This window comes from Condylura cristata, unplaced genomic scaffold (assembly GCF_000260355.1).
Source record: "Condylura cristata isolate star-nosed mole 26May11 unplaced genomic scaffold, ConCri1.0 scaffold00015, whole genome shotgun sequence".
NCBI classification, from domain to species: Eukaryota; Metazoa; Chordata; class Mammalia; order Eulipotyphla; family Talpidae; genus Condylura; species Condylura cristata.
In genome coordinates, this window is record NW_004567116.1 from 183,370 (window position 1) to 184,345 (window position 976).

General features: G+C 74.8%; 1 protein-coding gene across 1 annotated transcript in view; it reads right to left on the minus strand.

The window, feature by feature from the left end:
- KIFC2 (kinesin family member C2) overlaps window positions 1-976 on the minus strand; it is a gene marked incomplete at its 5' end in the record, with an annotated part of 4,571 nt that overhangs the window by 2,112 nt on the left and 1,483 nt on the right. Inside the window, 4 exons of the mRNA XM_012725104.1 lie at window positions 23-180; window positions 248-347; window positions 677-786; window positions 850-976. Of these exons, the coding sequence (XP_012580558.1) occupies window positions 23-180; window positions 248-347; window positions 677-786; window positions 850-976 (495 nt within the window). The remainder of the gene's footprint in view (window positions 1-22; window positions 181-247; window positions 348-676; window positions 787-849) is intronic.

Sequence of the window (976 nt, forward strand, 5' to 3'; positions counted from 1 at the left end):
CGGGGCGGGGGCGAGGCGTCACCTCCTCCTGGCCAGCGTCCGGAGGGAAGACCCAGTCCAGGCAGAAGCGACGCTGGCGCCCTCGATAGCAGGTGGTGACCGTGCCGCCGGGGCCGGGCTCGGAGCTGACCAGGCTGGAGGGTGGCCCTGGCCTCAGCCGACACAGCACTCGGATGTTCCCTGGGGCGGAGGGCAGGCCCTGAGGCTCGGCTCCCCGGCGGCCCCCACCCGCTCCGGGCCTGCCTACCCTTGAGCTCCAGCAGCCGCCCTGGGCCGCCTGTCGGGCACCTCCGCTCCTCTGGGGCCCGAGGCCCTCCGGCCGACAGCGCCCCCAGGGCCCAGGACACCTGGGGGGGACAGGGGCGTGGGGAGTGCGGCCTGGAACCCGGTGGGGTGGGCTTGGGGGTGGGGTGGGGGGCTGGAGCCTGACTGCTCCTCTGGGGAGGAGCCGGGGGAGCCCTGGACCCCGGGGTGCTGCCCAGCGGGGGCTGTAGAGGACACCCCTGTCCTTGCTGGCCGACCCGAGGAAGCCACTGTCTGCGTGGGACAAGGCGGGGCGCACGAGTGAGGTCACGGCCAGGATCACGACCCCTTCACGACAGGTTTCTCCTGAGTCTGCGCAGGAGAGGGGACCCCAAGGGGCAGGGGGAAGGCGGCCGGGGGCGCTGGGGCTGACCTGGCCACGGGCCTCGCTCAGTGAGCCCTGACAGCTCTGAGTGAAGGTGCTGACCAGCCCCCGGAGGTCGCCGCAGCCCTGCCGCAGGCCGGCCATCCGTGCGCGGAGCCCTGCGGGGAGGCTGTGGTGAGGGCACCCCCAGCCCCGGGTCCCCCGCCCCCGGCTGCCCTTACCTGCCAGCTGCCCGTGCACCTGCCGCAGCTCCCTCCTGCACTTCTGCTCCGTCTCCTGCTGGAGCTGCCCGAGGGCCCCCCGCAGGCCCTGCAGCTGCGCCTCCTGCACCCCCAGCTGCCCCGGCCC